The following is a 19,973-nucleotide window of genomic DNA, read 5'->3' as shown; positions in this document are numbered from 1 at the left end:
TCCAAAAACACCAACCAGCCCAACTGGCTTAGACCTCGTAGAACCTGGTAGACCAGACACTTGAGTCTGGGAGCCCTTTAAACGAGACAAGCCTGTGCAGTTTTGTTTGTGAGGGTGCTCTTTAACCCTGACACTGGAGGGAGGAGACAGAATATGCGAGGATAGTAGAGGTGGCGGCGGCGGCGGTGGCGAGAGCCTGTGAGTAGACAGCTGAACCTAAATCCAACACCAACCCATCCTCCCTCTTATCCTCCTCCTTCTTCTCCCACCCCCTCCCCTTCCCCTTTTTGCTGTCGTGCCGAACATGAAGCAGAGACCCTGACAATATGAAGCTGGCTGAGAGCCTCTAGGACAGCAGCAAACGCGTACTTACGTCGTCCTGGACGTCCAGACGGGGCTGCCGGTCGAAGAGTGGGGAGCAGAAGAGGAAACAGAGAGTAGCATGAGAATTGCTTGCCGGTGCAGCAGCAGTCCACGAGCGATCTGGCCTTGTTGGGGGGTTGTATTCCTCGTTTTTTTTTTTTTTTCTTTTTCTATTTCTCCCAGCCCGGGCGGCGCGCAGACAGAGCGAGCGGTGACACACACATAAATGCACTCACACACGGCCAGCCGCACGCACAGCGCACACCTCCCCCCAGCACACCGCACTCGTTTCTCATTCTCTTGCCTATTCTTATGACCAGCGCTTTCTGTTCTCTGCTTTTTCCTTTCTCATTATCTCTGTCTGCTCCTCCCTTCCCTTTTTCAATATCCTCTTTCTTTCTCTTCACTACAGATGCAGTCGGCTTCTCCTCGCAGCCCCCACCTTCACCTCCCCTCCTCCTCCTCCCCTCTCTCTTTCCCTCCCTCCATTGCCCTCCCTCTCGCGCAGCCTCTCCCTCCATCTCCTCTCCCCTCTCTCTCTCTCGCGCTTTTCAGTGTGTGTTTAGAGCGAGAGGCCATTATCTAAGCCACAGCGGGCACGTACGAATGGAATGGAGGAGTGCGCAGTGAGCAGAAACACAGAGAGCGGTGGGGGGATAGTTGCTAGCAGCAGCAGCAGCAGCCTTGGAAACAGTGCAGCAGAGCTCCTTACCAGTGAGAAAACCCCTCTCGGTCTCTATCCACACCCATTCCACATTATGTGCTCTGCTGCATTAGATTATGCTACATATAAGGCTCTATCTCTGTCTGTGTGTGTGTTTTGTTTATCGCCATAAGCCCAATACTGGCAATTCTGAGTGTGACACAGCTTCTCTGCTTTCGACCGCAGAGGCAAACCAGCGGCTTGCAAGCGAAAACGCAATCTCATCGCGCAATGGCATCAACACAGGGGGAAAAAAAGAAAGAGAGAAAAGGGAGCAGAGAAAAGCATCATTACACTCCTTGTTTATGCCGTTTGTAAACGACATCCGTTTTTTTTCCTCCGCGGACATTTTTGCTCCATCTAGATTGGGCTCCACCGCGGGCCGAAGGAGAAACCACCGATGATGGTTGTTCCATCTCCATTTTCGTTCCCGTCCGCATTCACATCGCTTCCCTGTTCCTCGTGTGACAGGAAAAGCTTCAGACCTACACCTGTGACTGATAACAGATCCTCTAGGATGCTCTCGCAAGAGAGGGAGAGGCTTGCTGGCGCTCTTGCCGGCCCTTTAATCCAAGATCCAAAGGACGCGAACAAAGTAGAAGGCTTCCGACTGCAGGAAGCTCAGGGTCACTTGGTTTAAAAGAAATCACCAACACTCTATGATGTCAACTCACTCCTGCAGATGTTGGGAAGCAAACGAAAGAAGACCTGTATACTCAGGAGTAAAGCAGCAAGACGGCCGGATTGGGCAATGGAGAGTGAGAAGGGCACGACTCTTCAACATCGGTGAGCAAGAGGAACAGAGTGGAGCTAGGAAGAGGGAAATCTGTGGAGTACACAGTTGAAACGTGCAGAGTTGATCAGCTGTTCGTGTGATACTGATTCTGTAACCAGAGGTACGAGAGTGGCACAAACAGAAAAAGGGTCAGGAGGTTGCTGCCGAATGAAGACCGCGAGGAGCCGACTAATCACAGTTCGTCGATGGCTTCTGTCCTGCCCGTCCGCCAGCGTGTGACAACGTTCTCCCATTCCTCACCATTGTCGCCTTTCCTTGCTGTCACTGGCATTATCATTATGAACGCCGTCATCGCCTCTGGCTGACCGGCTCTGCGGTCCTCTCTTCGCTCCTACATTGCTGGAGTTTTGGAGAAGATTTAACCAGGAAGAGGAGGAGGAGGTTGGGTATTATGGCCGTCTCCCTCATGCAGATCGCTGTCAGCTCCTGCGTAGTGTTTTTCTCTTATATTACTGAGCATGTGTGAGCTACACTGCACTGTGGCTGGATTAACTTCTGTAGCCCTTCCCTGCTTCACTTCCTTTGGCTTTCCCTGTCTCTCCTGGTCTCTCATTTTCTCTGGCATCTTCAATCTGCCATTGCCTGTCTCTCTCTCTCTCTCTCTTTCTCAATTCGTCTCTACTGTTTTGTTTCCCGAGCTTTTTGCCTCCATCCAGCATCGCTTATTGCATTACCGTTCCAACACTTTTCTCACGCGCTCGCTCTCTGGCGCTGTAAAATTGCACACACGGTCTGTCTCGTTGTTGCCGCACAATTTCATATGTACACACGCAGATGAGCGTCAATCCCAAAGAGAAACACAGCCCGAGCCGTCTAAAAAGGAAGGGGAAGGAGAAGTAGAGCATTAAGGTCACGTGACCAGGGAGGGCCAATGAGTGGGAAGGGAGAGTATAGTGAGCGAGAGAGGTAGGAAACACATGTGGCGGTGACGTAGCTGTGCCGTCACCGTCATCGTCATCGGTGTCTCCCACCAGGACGCTTGCCTCCACCACTGGGTGGGCGCGTGTCATCCCGAGCACATGCCCACCATCACCAAAACCACACCAAAAAAACTGAAGCTCAGAAAGCACGCTCTTTTTATTCACCCGGCTGGCTGGTGTTCACTCGCTCACTCCCCTGACTGTAGTGACACAGCGTTTCTCGCTCAGCATTTGGCTTAACCCCTGAATCTGTTCTGTACGCACACTTCCTCATCTTAGACATCTCCCGAACACGACAGGCTCCTTAAATAGTCCCGTCTTATGTGAAGTTAGCGCTTCCATAGTTTATATCCAAAATTTGGAGAGCGAGGCAAAGAGGATGAAAGAGAACTTAATAAACATGAACTCTGCCTGACTCTGTCCACGTTCACAGCTGAGTAAAACAAAGAAACCCTGTTTGACCAAAACACCAACATGAGGGAAGGGATTCAGCTGTTTCCGACACATGATGCACCCACACTGTAAATACAGCATGTAAGCTGACACAGTTTGCTCCATGTCAGAAGGCACGAGTAATTTACAGTAAGAGTGCTCTTGATTCAAGCACATGTCCTCTTTGATGACTCATATCAGCTTACATCGGTGTCATTTCACATAAGACATTGCTCAAAATTTCTTCACCACCATCGGATTGGCCATCTCTGACAAAAAGAATAGAAATCTACCGAAGCGAAGCAGCAATGGCAGAAAAGCGCGTTGTCGCTTTAAGATGCTGGCGTGCGATTCGTGGATTCCAATGCTGCCATTCAGGTTTGTTCAACAGAGCTGGTGTGAAGTCACCTCGTGAGCACAACTGTAGCGTGGTGAAAGAGAACGTTAGAAGTGCAGGGCAGTCGTGCCTTTAAGCGAAGTTTTGAGTCATCGAGGTTACCCGATATTTGAAATGACAACAACAATCCACGCAGCTTGACATTTAAGTGAAAATGAAATCACACTTACGGTAAACCTGTAATTCGGCATTGAGAGACACACAGGAGAGGTAACGAAGATCCTCATCGATCACTTCATTTCACGGTGTAGTCACATTTATCATCCAAGATGAGCTACTGCACGCCCTCATCGCTCTCTCTCCCTCTCAATTCTCAGGCTCTCGCTCTTTTTCTCAGCAGCACGGAGGAAAGGTCTAGGTTGTAGGAGGGATGACTGACAACAAAAGTCCATCCTCAGCAGTGTGTGTGCTCGCTTATGAGTAAAGCTTGAGTCATCCTCTTCTTTTCAACGAAGTCCTGACACAGAACCCTCAAACAGTGAAACGAGCTTTTCAATTTACTTTTTTTTTTTGCCAGCACCTCGCTAGTGGGAGGTGTACGTGAATGAAGCATACCGACAGAGAACAAAATGTTTGCTTTTCAGGCAGTCGAATTCTTGCGATTTCACTGTTAGACGTGCTTTAAAAAAGACATTTGTTTCCAGCAGTGACCAAACTCACAGGAGCATGACACAAGGGTCCTTTGCCTCTCCTAACATCACTTCCTGTCAGCTGATTCCATTTCCTCTATCCACCTCTGTGCGCCCCCATCCCCAGCACACATTGTCCCGCATTCTAATGGCATCAAGGTCATCGGATCTGACACACTGTGTGCACCCCCCCCTCCTTCCCTTTCTCCCTTTTTTTTGCTCCACATCTCTTTATCTTTCACTTCCCGCCCCCCCTCCAAACTGCTCACATGCACGCAGACGCTCCAGTGCATGCACACACACTGTCAACAAATGCAGAGGCATGCTTTAATGAGCTCTCTCCACTCTCTCCACACACACACACACAGAGTACACACTAGTATGCACACAGTCCACTGTGGGTCACTGGGTTTATTGGTGGGGAGGGGCCAGAGACCATAGGGCACATTATATTTAGCACCAACGTCGTAATCATAACATATTTTGGAGGGGAGACTTTTAAATGTGTTCTGTATCCTTTCTATCTAGAGACAGAGAACAGATACAGCAACATATGGAGAATTTATGTGAACTTTTATTTACATAATAAGTCCTGTATGTATATTCTAATGCTTCTCTTATGATTCAAAACACTACACTACTTTCCGTGTACTTTAGTCATTTTTTACAATACAATTTACAAAATGCGTGCGCATGTGTGTGTGTGGCACGATCTGATATCCTCGTGTTGGTGTTGTTCCCAGATCATCATACTAAAGGTTGTTCCAGGATCAACATTGCAAGTGACCAATCAGAATGTTGTGATGTCATACTTTTGCGACTTCGGGAAAAACCGGCGTAAAACAAAAAACTGTACTTAAGCTGCGAGAAACCGCCTTTGTCCGCCGATCAACGGACCCTAACCCTAACCCTAACCCTTTAATAAACGCTAAGCAGAATTGATATTGTCCTTGCAACATTGGAATTTCATAAATGCACGAATGGGTTGGTGCGCAAAAGAATAACGTCACAATAATGTGATTGGTCACTTGCAATGTTGAACCTGGAACAACATTTTCATGATGATCTGGGAACAACACCAACACGACGATATCAGATCATCCGTGTGTGTGCATGTGTGTGCGTGTGCATGTGTGTGTGTGTGTGTGTGCATGTGTGTGCGTGAGCGTGTGGGTTTAGTTTTTTTTAGTCATAACTGGTTTTCTGAAAAACACATAAAAACAGTAATGAGAAAACTGCCTGTTTGAGTATGTGTAACTGCATCTGTAACTGTAACTTGAGCAAGACTCTTTACCTATTGTTCATTTTCAAGCATCACCTAATTTCATCTGTGCACCTGTCCGTTTGGCTGTTTTTCTCTCTTTGTTTTAGCTTGGTGTCCAAACACACTCGTGCCAAACCCCCACTCAGCCAGGACGGTGTTAAGTTCAGGGTATGTTTAGGTGTAGATTGCACCACGGCGTAGTGTATATCAAGTCTGAGTCATACCTCCTGACATTTGGCACGTGCAAGTCAGCACGAATTGCCCAGCTGGGGGAAGGCCTACCCGCCTATCCCCCGTCAAACCCCACCCCTCGCTATTCCTCACAAAGAGAAATGGAGGAGTGGCTTGCGAAGGAGGAGAGGAGGAAAAAAATGGGAAAGGTGGTGCCGGGTAAGAGGCTGTTAAGCAGGGTGGAGCCACAAAAAGAAGAGGAAGGGGGGGGGCTGTTTTTAAGAGACAGCTCTTTGTGCTTCAGGATTTGAACAACAGCAGGATCAATGAGCAGAACAGAATGTGCTATCAGAAAGTTTTTGGACCTGAGACAAACAGGGTGAAGGGAAATGAATGAAAAACAAGTGAGTTCAGAACGGTTTGGACCTGTGAAAGAACACTGCGTACCGCTACCTGCTCGCCTTTTGTATGCCAAGTGCTGAAAAAGAGCTGAGTGGTCAGATTTGTTTGGACAGTGATGTAATCATTAACAGAACGCAGCAGTAAAGATGGACAGAGTGTTTTCTGACAGGTGAAACACTGACTGAGAGGCTTGGTAATGGCTTTTGGGTTGCAATATTAATTTTTAAGACTCAAGAGCGAGAACGACATAAAGCAACAGAAACCTGCCTCAGTCCCTGCACGGTGGCTGGTTGCCAGCCTTGTCTCTCTCTCAGGACTCGGGCTAAGATTAGCTTCCCATATGTTCAAGTCAGGCGTAGCCAGACTTAAAGGGCCAGTGCTCGACCGTGGCAAAACAAGAAAGCCTTCACTGTGTTTGCTGATGGTCTACATCAACACACATGTGAAGGTTCAGCGTGTATTTTTAATCATTCCGGTGAAAGCTGAGCTCATAACAGATAACTACTGGAAACTGGGAAGATGCGGTGCTTTTATTGTATGTTTCCAGTTATAGACTTTGTTCTTTAATATCGTCCTTTTTCGTGCGTGTGTTTTGATACTATGGCATGAAAACTCCCACAGCTGTTGGGCTGTATTACATAAAACCTGGCAGCGTCTGGCAGCAGTGGGATTCAGGATTGTTTAAACTGGGTGCCCAGTGGGAGCAGCAGAGCAGCCGCCAGAGAGGCGAGAGTTCGAGCTCAAGCTCAAGCAACAGCTGATGACTCCTCCCCCTTCTCCCTCCATTCATTTTTTATTAACTGCGGCACCGTGCGGATGACAACCTCGCTCTAACATCAGACACCACCAACGATGCCACCGACTGCAACTCATCGCGCTCGCAGGATACCAATCGAGGCCCCCGCCAGGTTTGGTCACTAGTAACAGAAACCCAAAGCAGCACGGCGAGGCAGTGCCGAGAGAAATGTCTGCTAATTGTCATTAATTAGAAATGAAACATGACAACAGTTCAGGGTTTTGCAAGTCCTTAATGACTGCATACAAGTGAGGCAATTATTGGTGACTGTATAAATTAAAATGTCACATCAAATTCCACAAGGACCAATGAGATGTGATGTTTTGAAATCCTGGGAGTGCTTTTTCTTTTACAATCTCGGCGAACATTTACTTTTCAACCAGTGCATCTAAAGTAGAGCAGGGCGATATGACCAAAAATATTTATCACGATATACATTTGAAAATTTGCGATAACGATATAACTGACGATGTAATTGACACTAGACAAAACACTTTACAACTCCACAACTTTATTCGTGCAAAAAAAAAAAAAAATCAATGTATTTTCACTTAAACAAGCAGCTGCTTTTTATGTGCATTAAAGTTATATAAAAATTTAACAGTGCAAATGCAAATTCTTTGCTGACAGTTTAACCAAAAGGCATTTCCAGTGGAAACTGGCCGACATATCCTCAGCATAACCATGTATAATATCCACAAAACTTAAAAAGAGGTTATACACACACAATACGGTAACATTATGTTGAGGGACAGTACGTATCACTCCGCGAGGCTCCTGACTACGATAGCCGTAATGCTCCGACAATCCATCCAGCGGTGCGGCTTTGTAGCTTTTTAATGAGTCGCACTAAAACATTTGACAGATTTTCGAGCGCCGTGTAATTAAATAGTTTCGAGGTCAGTAAACACAACGAGAATTCATACATAAGGCACACGGGATTATAAGGGGCACTGTCGATTTTCAGAAAAATCAAAGGATTTATTTTAGGTGTGTTGTATTTTCCAAACAACACGGTTATAACGACGGCCCGCTAGCATGCTCTACCAAAAATAGTGCTTTGTTGTGTATCTGACGGACGAAAGCCAAACCAGTTCCACACCACTGAAGTTGCAGCATTTTTTCAAACCAATTCTGGTTCATCCGTTTCATTCAACGATCCACTTTCTCCCTTCTCCCTTCTCCCTTCTCCGTCACCGCCATGCTTTTTCCGCCATGTGTGTATGAAAACAAAGGCACTGCGCATGCGCGTTTTACCCATATTCTATCGCGACATTTCATTTTCTTATTTGCCCAACATTATACAGGTATTACCGTGAACGGTATGATATGGCCCAGCCCTAATCTAAAGTGACTTGTGAAGCAGCCTGTCCTCAGTGTAAGACCAGAGATGTGTTAAGTGATTATGCGGACTGTACACTGGGTAATTATTTATCTGTCTTTTTGTAGACAGTCTATGTGCTGCACAGTGTGTGTCCAGCTTGTTTTGATGAAAACTTGCTTCAAGCTCGCTGTCTAATTCAGAACATTGAGAAAGAGGCTTTACTCATGAGGTATCCATCTCAAAAGTTCCCTAAAACTGAGGTTGTTAAAAGCTTAACAGTCAATATTTGGTATGGCCATCTTTATTCTTTCTTGCTTCTAGCTTTCTTATCATTTCTTTAAGTAGTCTTCAGGAATAGTTCTCCAGGTTTCTTGAATGACATTCAGATCACTTTTATGGATGTTTCTACTTTTTGTGTTCTACTTCCATTATGTGTCTTTCTATCCAGGTATGTTTTTACTGCATTGGCAGTGTGTTTGGGATCGTTGTAATTGTCTGCAGAGTATTGCATGGTGGATTAAAAATGAAACATACTTTTCTGTGTTCATATTATGATCAATTTTGACAAGATCCCTAACATTGCTGACTGAAATGCAGCCTCAAACCATGACAGAGCCTCAAACCATGACAGAGCCTCAAACCATGACAGAGCCTCTAACGTGTTTTACAGATAAAGTAGACGCTCACTGCTGTACCTTTCTCCTGACCTCCTGTATCCATATTGATGGTGTGAAAAAGTTGGATTTATTATTTTATAAGACATTTCAGGACTAGATGCATCTCTCAGGTCTTGTGTTAGGTCTTTGCTGGATTTTTTTCCTTGCCTTTGGCTGATGGCTCTTGGGAATCTGCTATTGGTACAAAAATACTATTTTTTCCCAGTCAAACTGTGCTATTCTCGACATTTTTTATAGATTCAACTCACAAAATGTGAACAAATTGGGTCATATTGTGACAGGCTGCCTACAAACAATTTAAAATTTGCTCTTTCTAACTAGATATAATACTCAACCTTTTTTATGCTGAAAAAATAAGTGAAAAAGCAGCTTCTGTCCAAACAAACCCTTTCTGAAATTCTGGAGAACTATTGCATTTTTAAAGACCGCTTTAAAAAAAAATACTACAAAGTCTGGCAAAACACAAAGAAAGGAGGAGTGGCTTGTTTCACAATAATGTGCATTTGATTGCAGAAGCTATGTTATTATTAACCCATTTGGTAGTTTTGTTTAAATAGTCTTTACTTCCCATAATACAATTTGTATTTTCAGGAAGTAAAGATGCATCTTTCATTTCTTGGAAAAAAAAAACTAATATTGTTACATAACATAACAAATGCCCAAAATAAAGCATCAACAAGTTTAAAAGAAAGATCTGTTCAAAGTAGGCCAGGCTACCAACTACGGGAATTCTTCACAGTCACAGTTTACACAAATTTGAATAAACCATTAGCTGCTCTTCTTTACTGACTGAGTGGAAACCTCACAGAACAGTAAATACATCGAAAGCTAACACTGAATGGAAGAGGTGATGTCAAACCCTCCACTTCCTGAGTTTGTACTATACACCAAACCACTTACTACACAAACACACACACTATACGCACATGTGGTGCCGGCTAGCTTGTCACGTGACCAACCTTGGACGCCGAACGCCAGCTAAAATTAAAGCAATGATGTCATCAGACATTCAGTGTTGCCACGGAAACTAGGTCAGTATTAACCCTTTGCCGATGAGGCCGGGGATTCCAAAGCTCGACGAGTGATTAATAAACATTCCATGTGCCGTCACGTACACAGCAGCGTCAGGGTTTCTACTCTGTCTCTGACTCGTTTCCCACCTGTGTGAAGTTCGCCTCGTGCATAAAGAGGAAATCCTGTGCATAGGCGTGGAAAAAAAAAAGAAAAAGAAAAGAAAGAAATCAAACGAGCGCAGTCTGTCTGTCTGTAACCCACTGTGGTACACCTCTCAATTCAGCTTTGCTTCCTGAACAGCAGAAAAACAAACTTGCTATCAAACTCACTTCAAACCATTTTGTTTAATGTTCTTGGGGCTGTACATGCCTAATGATACTCTGTAACTGCTTATTTTAGTTTTCTAAAATGGTGCCCTCGGTCTGTTGGGTGTAGACTGTGTTTGCCTGTGTGCGACCAGGGAAATGTTTGACAAGGAAACAGATCTTGGTCGAGATAAACACTCCACCCAGGATACGCACAGCAACCATGACCCTCTGCAAACAGGAGCTCAGGACAACTATAAAGGCAGAGAAACTTGTTAAACACAAAAAAGATTATATTCCCCCTTTAAACCAGATGGTCGTATATACCTTGCAGATAAAGAGCTTGCCCACATATGGATTGGGATTAAAGCAGCTTAGAGGTAAGCTAAAGTCGACCATAGAACCATGCTAACCCTATTTATGACATTTGAAACTCACTGACATATATCACTGCAGATGTGGAGGTGAATCTATTTCGCTCGTCTAGGATTTCAGGTCGCTCTCGGCGCACGTGACAGAAGTCAGATCAAAGCTGTCTTTTTTCCCCTTTTGGGAGAGGACTTCACAAGATTCTTAGAACTCAGACAATTGTTTGATGTTCAGTAAATTCCTTTATGAAACTTCGCACGCCGCCCGTCCACATGTCTTTCCACATAAACAGACGAGTGTGCCCCGGACCGGCGAACTGAGGCAACAGCAGCACTCAGCAGCGACACGCCACAGGTTACTACGCCCGACAATCATCTGCGTATACGCATGCGTGACCCACTAACTTTTACTCCCTTTACCTCATTTGACTCCAGAACCTAGGAGAAGCAGGACGGCCTCCACAGCTCATGAGCCAACGTGCAGAGTTCCTCCTCCTCCTCCTCCCCTCCTCCTTTCCCCGGCCTCTTGTATCTACACATGCCTTGCTCTGGCACCAATCAGCGGGCAGCGTGGGACGCTTTAAACTGAGGATGCCGCCACTTCATCAGTAAGGGCGCTTTAACTTGGCGCGCCTCAGAGATAAACTCGGAGCGACTGTATTAAACAGAGTCAGTTTCCAGGCGGCAAAGACGGGGTGTGAAGACGAGACGAGGGATCTGGCACAACTATATTCCACTTAGAGATGATACGAGGGATAACGCGGCATCCGCCGGGGAGAGGAGCATGACATACCGGCGACAGAGCGAGGACAATCACAGCTGTGTAACAGTTACAACTGGTTAAAGCAACTCTTACAAACACATGCGTAATCAAGTTTTTTTTGTTTGGTTTTTAAAGAACAGGCAAACAGATACAGACAGACTGAGAAGAGGAAGTGATCACTGGGCTGACTAACCATGACATTAACACCTCATCCAACAGCAGCAAACGGGCAGTGATTATGCATAGACGCAGACGACAGACATGGGCACAAACACTATTTCAAACCCACCCATCAAGTGTCATCTCTTACCTCAGCTGCCAGTTCTGGGCTTCCCAAGCAGCCTTGACCGTTGTCGTCCAAATATTCCACCTTTACAGTCATTCAACAGAACAGGGATTGGGGGGGGCAGAGAGAGAGATAGAGAGAGAGAGAGAGAGGGAGGGAGGGAGGGGAAGAATAAGAATCAATAGAATAATGCGACAAGGGCCTGTTCAAAAAGACTCATCATTGAGCATTAATGTGCCACCTTTACAGCTGTGCACAACGGCACACGGGCTCTGCCATCCGCAGTCTCTTCATCCCATTCCTGTCAACCTCAGCGACCATCAAAAAGCGCAAATCTGTTTTCTTTGATTTGTGCTCAAACAGTGAGCCGGCACTTCCCTCTGCTGCCGGGACGGCGAATGAGAGACGCAAAATAGATTCGATTTCAGTTATAGAATTATGTAATGTCTGTATCCCGACTTGGTGCAACCTTTCTAATATAGATATGTCTGATCATCTGATGTCAGCATACCCCCCCCCCCCTTAATCTTAAGGCGAAAGAATCCAAAGTGGACGGGTTAAGTGAGAGAGGCATGGAATAGATGGAAACGGTAGATCAAAGCAGGGCTGATCATTATTATTATTGGAAAACAATAGCAACCCACCCACCCCCCCTCAAAGAAAAAACCTTCTTGTCTACACGACCCCGATGTTAAATTGTGTGTTGTGTCTCGAGCTGAGTCCCGCCAACCTCCGATACCCCCCCACCCCCCCACCCCAAATCCCCACCACCCCCACCACACCACTCCACGCCCCCACCCACCCACCTATCAATCCTAAAATAGTCTGGAGTGATGAATATTTACCCTCCAAGCCTCTGAGCTGCCTCGGTTTGTACTCCTCCGTCCGCTGGCCGAATCCCCATCAGAAGACTCCGGCTCCCTCTCTCTCTCTCTCTCTCTCTCCTTCAGCCCTATCTCTCTCTCTCGCTCTCTTTCTTCTCTCTCTCCTTCTCTCGTTCTCTATCGCTCCACTCCTCTTTCTCGGTCTCTCGGTCTCTCTCTCTCCCGTCTGTGTTGCAGCAGCCCATTCAGGAAGCCATCTTGTGTTTTTATTCTGGCTTTACATGAGCCCTCGTACGCACGTTCTCTCTCCCTCTCTCTCACTTATTCTCTTGCTCTACCCCCGTCCTCCCTCCCTCCCTCTCTCTCTCACTCCTGCTCGTATGCCAATAGGTCTACCGCACACACACACACACACACGTTCATATGCATACACACATACACACACATACACGAGGGATTTTTTTTCTAAACGATCTCTATCGCTCTTTCCTTCCTGCTGATATTTCTCCCTCTCTTCTCTTCTCTTTCTGTGAATGTCCCCTCGACCACCCCCTCCCCCCTCTCTATTTCTATACAAACATATACACTTGTGATAAATGCACACACACACATATACACAGCTCGCCGGAGAGACGTCACACTAGAGATAGCACACAAAGGCAGCACGTCCACCAATCAGAGGCCCGGCTGGGCTGCTGCTAGGGTGAAACCGAAGGAGAGCGTGTGAGGGTGGCGAGAGAGGGAGAGAGGGAGAGATCGGAGTGAGAGAAAAAAAATAAGAGCAGGTCAAAAAAAAAAAAAAAAGAAAAAGAAAGGGTCTGCGTTTTCATGTGTGTGTTTGTGTGTGTGCAGCACCATATAAGAATGGCAGACATAAAGAAACAAAGTGAAGGTGGGCGGGTGGTGTGTGTCTGGCTGTGTGTGTGTGTGTGTGTGTGATGTGGGGGGGATGGGTCCTCTCTATGCCTGTCAATTATCTCCTGAAACTGGCCTTCCCTAAACAATGCCTCTGGTATGTGGTATTGCCGAGCACCATCTGTGTCAGGGCTGCCTGCAATAAGTGGACTGGACTGCACAGTGCACAGTGCACGCATGCATGCACCCACACACACTCTCACACACACAAACACTCTCGGAGACAGCAGACACCCCCGCTCTGATGGGCAAAATTACACAGCAAAGCCCAGTGTGCTGACTCAAAGCAAGAGAAGTGCTGTTGTTAAAAGCGATGCTGTTGTGCGCTCCTGTAACAGCATCGAAAATCATCACCTGCAGCTGTGTTCGCATGCAAACGTGAGCTTAAAGGGCTGCCAGGAACTTGCGTTTCCTTTTTACGGTCTCTGTGTAAAAGACACGCCGAGCATATTTCGAAGGCCTGCGCTCATAATGTTTATATTCTGCGTATGAAAGATCATCTCTGGATTGGATCTTTTTAAACTCGACATCGGCACGAGTCCTGAACATCATCACCGAAAAGCAACAGGATCGGAGAGTGCGCGCGTGCGCGTGCGTGGGAACTGTTCGGTCTAAATCAGCGATCGGATACCACAACCAGAATGCACTTTCACCAATCAACTTTATATGAAACGGGAAGTTAAGCAACGACTAAAAAGAAGAAGAGGGCAGCGATGTATTTCTGCATATAGGCAATGATATGAGACAGTGGGGGGGAAAAGAAAAAAGGCAGCTGATGGATTAGAAAACTGTGCAAAGACGGGACAAAGCGAGCGAAAGTTCAGGCAGCCTGGTGAAAATGGACAGACAGCGAGAGGTGGGCAGAGATGGAGGGAGAGTCGAGAGAAAAAGGCAGAGAGGGAGCTGAAGGGCGGCGCGGCGCGGTGAGGCGAGGCAAGGCGAGGCAGCCACACGGTGACACAGCATTTTGTAGTGTTTGCGCACTCGTATGGCACGGGAAATCCCCTCTGCTTACGTCAGATGGGGGGCCACGTGTGTGGATGAATGTGTGTGTTTATGTCAGAGCAGAGTGGTGTTGGTCGCGAGCTGGACACCGCGAGTGGCTGCTTGGCTTTAATTTGCTTCGTTACAGGTAGGCCAGCATAGGAGACGCACTTTAGCCAGTAGTAGGTAGCACAAGGTGTATTAGTGAAGGCAGGAATACGAGTAAGCGTGGTGAGACAGATAGTAGATGATGGAATCTGTTTCTGTGGGAATAAAGAAAACGCCTATAAAGAACAAAGCAAAAGCATTGATTATAGTAGAAATATTAGCAGAGCTGTAAAGAAGTTCATCCTCTGCTATATCGTGCCAAGCTTTGACTGAATTGGATGGATGTTTCCTTAAACAATGAAGAGGAAGAAGATAATCCACCACATCTCTCCAAACACCAAACCTTCCTCCCCCCTTTAGTCTTTACCATCCTCCAGCAGACACCTGGTAGTCGCTGACAGAGCATAATCACAGCCCCAGACAGTGCCATAATCCCAAACTATACATGCCTTCATTTAACTTTGCTTCATTCACACAGGTCCTGCCTCTCGCTGCCACCTGCAATTAGAGTCATACAAACACACTTATTTCACAGACAGACCACAGAAAGGCTCATTAAAGCTCCTCTGATTGTGTGTTGTCTAAATTTCACGAGGTTGCAGGTGGAGGGCAGAGCTGGCCTGCAATTAGACAAAGTCTAGTTAATAGCATTGATTGGGCTAGGCACTCCAGCTCTTTATGCTCCACATCCTTCTATGAACCCTAATCCTCTACTTCATTCACATGAACAATAACAGTCACCTGTCTCGAGGGGTTTAAAAGGGAAAGAAAGCCTTTAAAGCACATTATCCACATGCAACAGTGAGCTGCAGTTTCGCGGGAGAGAATGGAGGATGCGGTTCGCAGCCAGTCAGGAACTCAGCTGCTGCATCCATACAGAAGATAGACGGCAGAGATAGAGGGACTGCGGGGGAGGGATACTGACGAATGAATGATGAGTGGATGGCCACATCTTTTGCACATCTTCTGAGCCTCCAGAAGAGATCATTTTTGAATGAATCTGTGGAAAACACTGCATATCCTTATAGCTTTGAAGGCTACATGGAATCTCGGCCCTTGCCGTGTTGCTGTCTTGGCGAAAAATGAAGAAATATAAACCACGTAACTGTGGCTCTTCTATGTAGCAGTCAACACATTATCCACAAGCTAGTGTATCTTTAGTGTCAAGGGGTCACCACCTAGTGTAACCCTTGTGCTGGTCCCAATCTTGGATAATGGGAGGATTATGTCAGGAAAGGCATCTGGTAGAAAATCTGTGCCAACATGCAGATCCATCCACTGTGGTCACCCCGTGGGAAATAAAGGAGTAGCTAAAAGTACTGAAAAATGTAAACATAAACTGGTAGTACCTCCTAATTCATGCTACATATACACTTTGTTTACTCGCTGACATTTGACACTTTCAATAATGCATACCCCCACGACCAATAAGATCTGGTTCCAGTTTTACACACATGCCTTTTTTAACGAGTCTAGTCCTTCTAGCAGCTCTGCTAGGCTGAGCTTTGACCTGCAATGCTAATGCCGACACGCTGATCTTTAGAGGAAAAGTCACCGTTTTACAATGCAGTGACTAGGAAAAAAATATGCAAATGATTACACCACAACATCAAGATTTTTGTGGCTTTTAATGATTTCTAAACTGTTCCTTTTCCAGGGTGGAAAATGTCCAGCATACATTTTTAATGATTTAAAGAAACACAAGAATTTATTGATTTCATTGATTTACTCTATCTTGAATTTTGTGGGTGCACAAAGGTATTTTTTGAACTACACTACTGGCTAAAGACATGGATCAGTGAACCTGTCACTTTGCCAAGGTCTGAAAGAAGACCCAAACTGTCACTCTGACAGGAAACTAGTAAGGATGTTTATGAACAACCCAGGAAACATCAATCAAGGCACAAGCCTGCCATTAACTCAAGACTGTTCATAGTGAAGCGAGTTTTACATTCATCATGAACGGAGAGGAAGCTGACCAAGAAAGAAGGCAATGCTCCAAAATCTACATCTTCAAGGCTTAACTAAAATTTGCAGGTGTCCACGTGGGCAAGCCAAACGCCTTCTGGAGAAAGGTTTTAGGGTCAGATGAGGCAAAGATCATAATGACAACACTAATGTTTAGAGGAGTAAAAGTAAAGCTTTCAAAACTAAGAACACCGTACCAACTGTCAAGTATGGTGGTGGTAGCATCATGCTCAGGTGCTATTTTGCTGCCAGTGGTACTGCACAAAGTGGTTGGAATAATAAAGAAGGAGGAGAATCTCCACATACTTTGCCTCAAATGCACAGCTAGATGGTTGAAAGTTGAACATACTTGAACGTCATGGGACAATCATCCCAAACACACATTAAAACTGGTTTTTGAATGGGTCAAACATGCTAAAATTAAGCTTGTGGAACCCCTTCCTAAAGCCCCAACCTCAACACAACTGAAACATTTGTGTTTTGTTCTAAAGTCTGTAAGGAAACCAAACAATTTAAAGGAACCCTAGCAGTTCTTCAAGGAAAAGAGGTCAAATATCCAGCCAGAATTATGCCAGAAACATTAAATTTATATATTTAAGCTTGTATGTCCTGTGTGGATTAGAGAAAATCCCAAATAAATCCAACCCGTGTGCCCAATTTTTATTATTTAAGGTCAGTAAAGATGTGTGCTGTATAATTATTCCACCCTGGAGAAAGAACAGTTGAAAGAAATCATTTAAAAAATTACCAAGACATTAGTTACCATGATGAGTGTATGTATGTAAAATCATAATAATGGATAGTGCTTTTCAAGGCACCCAAAGCGCTTTACAATGCCACTATTCATTCACTCTCGCATTCACACACTGGCAGAGGCAGCTACAGTTGTAGCCACAGCTGCCCTGGGGCAGACTGACAGAAGCGAGGCTGCCATATCGCACCATCAGCCCGATAGTGTCTTGCCCAAGGACACAACGACCAGGACAGAGAGCCCGGGGATCGAACCGCCGATCTTCTGGTTACAGATACGCTTCCCAACCCCCTGAGGCGGAGGTGGTGCTCCAGTAAGCAGAAAAAATGTCTGAAACACTGTTTAGAGCTGTCTGAAGTCTGAGCTTTTAGCTGCCAGAGATTACGTTTACGCAGACTGATCTCACTATTTGAACTTGTATTAACAGGTTTCAAATAGTGATGTTTAATTCAACATTGAAACAGTACTTATATGACCTAATAAGTGCGCACTAAAAACTTAACAATCCATCCACTGGCTGCTGAAATCCATCAGTCTGGACCAAAATGGACTGACCAAAGCACAGATCAATATATGCATGTTTTCAGCCACTAGTGTGGCTCAGAAAATACAGGCAGAGTAAATTAGTGAAATGGGTGGTTGAACAATAAGTGTGAGAGAATTTAGAGAAATGGCACATATAGACTTCTATTGCCCTAAAAGACAAATAGATAAACTTCTCCACCAAAGTTATTTCTCTGTCAGTTTAACGTACATGGTAAAGTTCATTGTTAGCAAGGATGTGAATGGTATGAGACACTTTTGTAGTGTGACTTTTCCACAGTGCACAGCAACGGGAGGTCAGCTAAATTAAATTGTGCACCCTATGTAATATTTGCTAGTAGAATGCATAAGGATCTCAGCTAAGCTTTAGCTCAGCTGTTCTGCTGGAATTGTGGGATGATCTTGACTTTGTTGTCTGCCTGTAGTAAGATCGTACCTGACCATGACGCTATGCTCAGATATAAAGTTTAAAAAGTTTCCCGTCATATCTTTGTCTCAAAGGCATGCACTTTTTTCTCCAAACAGTGGCATCATAAAACACTGAGTCATTTGTCTGTTTTCATGCTCAGCTGCAGTGTTGCATGGTTTTTGTTCATGGGTTGTTGCTGCCACTTCAGAAGCCATTTAACAGACAAGACAGGCCAGGCCAGAAGAGTGCTGATAGTAACCATTATTTTGTGTTTGTGGCTAAGCAAACATCATACCTTTTCCTCTAGATTTTGATTGTCAGTTGAAACTCCTAGACAAACTGTCTGCGGTGTGTTATTTACATAGTATGTGCCAAAACAACAGCAAAAATCCCATCACGGAGAGTTTTGTATGCGCAAATGGAGGCATATCAAGCAGATTACAGTCTATAGGAACCTGGTTATTATGAGTGGGGTGCTATCATTCCAACACTATAAGACAGTGTGCAGTTTAAACACTACAATCTGTTGCTTGTGCAATATATGATTAATTTTTAATTCTATTATTTTAGTGTGCAAATTCTTCTCTCTCATAATGATCTTAAAGCATATGAAAACAAATCCAATTGTCTTTCTAGGCATATTTGTTGGGAAAAATTCAAAAAATTCAAGGTGCTTGTTTTGACGCAGTGTGTTTTCCTTCCTCGGTCATGCTTTTGTAGCCTATTCAGGTTTTTCCTGCTTCTCCCCCTCCAATACTGCTGACCATTTACTGCATCTTCCCGTCCTCCTCTTACTTGACTTTACGGCCCATCCCCCTGGGTTAAGATGCTGGTGCATGTAAAAACACACATAGTCACACGCGCGCACTTCCATTAACACACACAAGTGAGCACTTTTAAAAGCCCGCACTCTGTCTCTCTCTTTCTTTACACACACATGCACCCCCACGCACACACAAATAGAAAAAACGGCCCAAGGTTAACCCCCACCCTCATTTGAAAACCTCAAGAGGTCAAAGGACAAAGCACAGGCAACTGCCGGAATCTTGGGTAACCGTCACAGTTAGTCCACTCGGTCTGCTCAACTGTCTTGTTGACTTTTTCACTGCCTTATCTTACGGAGAATATTCATGTAAACTGCAACACTTGCAAAACCTTGATGGTTTCAACATTACCCATCAGTATCACACACAACATATATACACTCCCACTGTGGAACTACATTTAAAGTAGATAAAGATCCCCCTCTACTTTTCTGACTACTCAAAACAGAGTGAACAATTTAGTTCCAATAGAATAGTTTCCAGTGGGGCTGTTGTCCAGGAGTTGTTCTTTTTACTTCTAAAATTAACAAAATATATATAATTTGTCCAAATTTTTGCAAATAAATGCTTTGGCATTTTTTCTACCGAGCAGTTTGTTTTGTTTGTTATAATACAAAGCATTGCATCACTTTATAAAATGTAGTACCTCGAGATATCTGGGTCATTTGAGGCTGATTTGCACATTGTGAGGAATTTTACCTCTAAAGTAACTAATTTAACATGAACTCTCCATATATGATGCATGCAACTGTCCGTCCCTTTATAGTCCAGCAAAGGTTCCTTCTATCCGTCTGAACGGACATCACTAAGAAGACATTTGTGATCATGTAATGATCTGTAATAAATGCTCGCTCTTTTATGCTTCTCTGGCTAAAAAGCAGAACAAGTTGCAGTGTGAAAACCCTCTAATGGAAGTTTGCAATCTAATCCGGTTGTTAAGTCTGACGTCACTAGCCGTGTCTGGGCCTAAACTCCGCTGCAGGTCCATATATCAAACGATCACTATGGCATTACTGAGAGTTGAAAAACTGTCTAAA

At 45.0% G+C, this 19,973-nt stretch overlaps 1 protein-coding gene across 5 annotated transcripts in view; it reads right to left on the bottom strand.

Annotated features, from left to right (window-relative positions):
• Positions 1–19,973, bottom strand: part of tet3 (tet methylcytosine dioxygenase 3) — a 46,935-nt gene that overhangs the window by 25,036 nt on the left and 1,926 nt on the right. The window contains exons 1-2 of one of the 5 annotated variants that reach the window (XM_006797475.3): positions 12,456–12,780; positions 11,635–11,694 (exon numbers count right to left, since the gene is read on the bottom strand). The exons of 1 other annotated variant lie outside the window; for it this stretch is intronic. Coding sequence is in view for 2 of the 4 variants with exons in the window: in XM_035910642.2 (XP_035766535.2) it covers positions 11,635–11,694 (60 nt within the window). In the remaining 2 variants the exon portion in view is untranslated. Of the gene's footprint in view, positions 1–373; positions 1,666–3,781; positions 4,343–11,634; positions 11,695–12,455; positions 12,781–19,973 lie in introns of those variants that run through there. 3 more of the 5 variants (XM_035910642.2, XM_006797474.3, XM_006797476.3) reach the window with 3 other exon arrangements.

The sequence above is a fragment of the Neolamprologus brichardi genome, chromosome 12 (assembly GCF_056152115.1).
Source record: "Neolamprologus brichardi isolate AB-2024 chromosome 12, ASM5615211v1, whole genome shotgun sequence".
In the NCBI taxonomy this organism is placed as follows: Eukaryota; Metazoa; Chordata; class Actinopteri; order Cichliformes; family Cichlidae; genus Neolamprologus; species Neolamprologus brichardi.
Note: the sequence above shows the minus strand (reverse complement) of the source record. Positions and strands in the feature narration are given on the sequence as shown.